Genomic DNA, 2,500 nt, shown 5'->3' with positions numbered 1-2,500 from the left:
AGATAGAGAAGAGAGAGAGAGTGAAGGAGAGGGAGAGTGAGAGAGAGAGAGAGAGAGAGAGAGAGAGAGAGAGAGAGAGCAGTTTACTAGCGCTTATCTCCCCCCACCTCTCGCTGCTGTAAAGAACACAAATACTCCTCGTCTGAGGTGGCTAATTTAAACCCCATATCTCACCGCACAACACAAATACTCCTCGTCTGAGGTGGCTAATTTAAACCCCATATCTCACCGCACGTTGTTTGCCAGATAAATGAGCGGGAATGTTTTCCTCATTATTATTACTCACATTATTATTACCTGCAGCCCTCTCCACAGTAATCACTTGACTGAGTTTATTTTGAATTCTTGCAATAATTTTCCGTTTTTTAATAAAAACCAGTTGTAGCCCCTCCGCCTGGTTTCGACAAGACAAACAAAGTGCTGTGCCGTGCCAGGATATTAATCCCACACACCCAAAGACACACACACACACAAACATTCTGTACACACGCACACACACGCACGCTTGCAGGCACGCACGCATACACACACACGAACGCAAACACGCTTGCATGCAATCACGCACACACTAACACGCATGCACGCACGCACGCACGCACACACACACGCACGCACACACACACGTCACATACACACACACACACACACACACACGTGGTGTAGCATACCTCTGCGATAGTGATGCATTCTGGGTAGAGTGTGTGGAGAATGTAATTGGACACCATCAGGTGCACCACGGCGTCTTCGTCCACATGCATGCCGAAGTATTCACTGTATTTCCCACAGAACGACATGCCTGCAGAACAGACAGACTACAGTCAGAACGTATGCAAAGGCGTCAACTTCAGCTCAACATTGGGGGGGTCAAGGGGTTGTAAAAATTGTAGAATATGTAGCCTAATGACCCCTCATTATTATGGTGGTATGTTTTTTTCTCTCCACCTTCATCTTCAGGGGGTCAGAAAGCTCTAATGCCCCCTAATTTGACACCTATGACACCTATGTATGGATTTGTAGTGTATCTGAATTTGATATGTAAGTGATTCTATGATTCGGCTGTGCCTTTTAAGTCCATGGATTTTATTTGCCAATTCCACTAACTATTAACTGCATCCAATGATGTTTTGAACATTAGCACACATTTATCTTTCATATAATACAGAAAGTGTAGACATGGCATTATTTCCCTCAGTAAGAATACATATTTAATACGGGTTTTGGGCGTTTTCATGCCGTCCTGTTTTCCAAATGTCAGATTCAGTCTTCATATTAGCATGTAAAGAAACTTGTTTTGCCCAAAACGATTGCAAATGTTGATTCACAGTAATCATCACAATATGACAAAACTGTCAGAAAGACCACTGTCCTTTCCATTATACATGAAATTTGCCATTTTGTGTGTGTCCACGAAAACTGTGTTAACCGCGTCACGGTCTGAAACCTCCTCCATAAATCAGTAATGGTTTGGTCTTAGGCCATACGAATAACATCACGTGATGTCATAACCTTTTTGGCAGGATATGGGAAGACTTTTTGGTAAGTTTTGAGCTCCATCCTTCCATAATTTAATCCATTCTTTTTCATGTTCTCATAGCGGGAAAATTGCCTGTCAACTGTGTTATCAACATATTCATAAGAATCTGAATTAGAAATCACATGTAGAAAAACACAGATAAAGCATACAAATACATAATGGCTGAAATGTCAAGCCGTGTTACCGTCAATGGTGTTACAATTAGCTATGACAGTTGAGGAGGAGTATGTTTTTGCCAATTTATCTCCATATTGACAGACAAACAAACAAAATAATTTGTGTTCTAGGGAGATGGGTTTGTCTGCTCTGTTTTTTCTCCTAAAAAAGTGCCAACTTGTTCCCCTGCACTGTTGACCGTAACACGGTTGAGTAACACGGTTGACTGTTTTGAAAGTGATTTTTGCTATTGATCCCTTATGTGTTGGAAAAATCCTATGAACAGACACTAGGGATTATCTCTGGAGAAGAAAGTCTTGTGTAAGGAGGGTGACTAAATTCAAATCAGAAGTTACAGGGATTTATAATGAAAAATGTGTCCGTCTGTATCACAGTGAATCATAAAATCCTACTTATGAAGCTCAACAATCACATTTTCTATATCAGTTGCACAGATTAATGACAACATTATTGCTAAGGGACATAAGCACTTTCAAACGTATGTTGTTTCAACTCTGTAGTATTTTTATATATGTTTGAAATGACATAGTATTTGTCCATAACACTGTTGACAAAATAATCAAGCAAATGTTTGCTTTCATTAGAGTATTTATCAAATGCAAAAAAGCAGCTGCCCCAACCAGAGTACACTATAATCTAATAATTGTCCAATCGATGAGCTCAACTGACCTATTCCATGGTGGTGGTAGAGCATGGAGGTGACTCCGTCGAATCGGAAGCCGTCGAAGCGATACTCCTCCATCCACCAGCGCAGGTTGGACATCAGGAAGCGGAACACCTCCCAGCTAG

At 41.2% G+C, this 2,500-nt stretch overlaps 1 protein-coding gene across 1 annotated transcript in view; it reads right to left on the bottom strand.

Annotated features, from left to right (window-relative positions):
* Positions 1-2,500, bottom strand: part of gbe1a (glucan (1,4-alpha-), branching enzyme 1a) — a 142,664-nt gene that overhangs the window by 49,681 nt on the left and 90,483 nt on the right. Inside the window, exons 9-10 of the mRNA XM_063202318.1 lie at positions 2,381-2,496; positions 669-796 (exon numbers count right to left, since the gene is read on the bottom strand). Coding sequence (XP_063058388.1) covers positions 669-796; positions 2,381-2,496 — 244 coding nt within the window. The remainder of the gene's footprint in view (positions 1-668; positions 797-2,380; positions 2,497-2,500) is intronic.

The sequence above is a fragment of the Engraulis encrasicolus genome, chromosome 7, assembly GCF_034702125.1.
Source record: "Engraulis encrasicolus isolate BLACKSEA-1 chromosome 7, IST_EnEncr_1.0, whole genome shotgun sequence".
Lineage (NCBI taxonomy): Eukaryota > Metazoa > Chordata > Actinopteri > Clupeiformes > Engraulidae > Engraulis > Engraulis encrasicolus.
The sequence above is the reverse complement of the archived record's forward strand: the minus strand, read 5'-3'. Positions and strand labels throughout refer to the sequence as shown.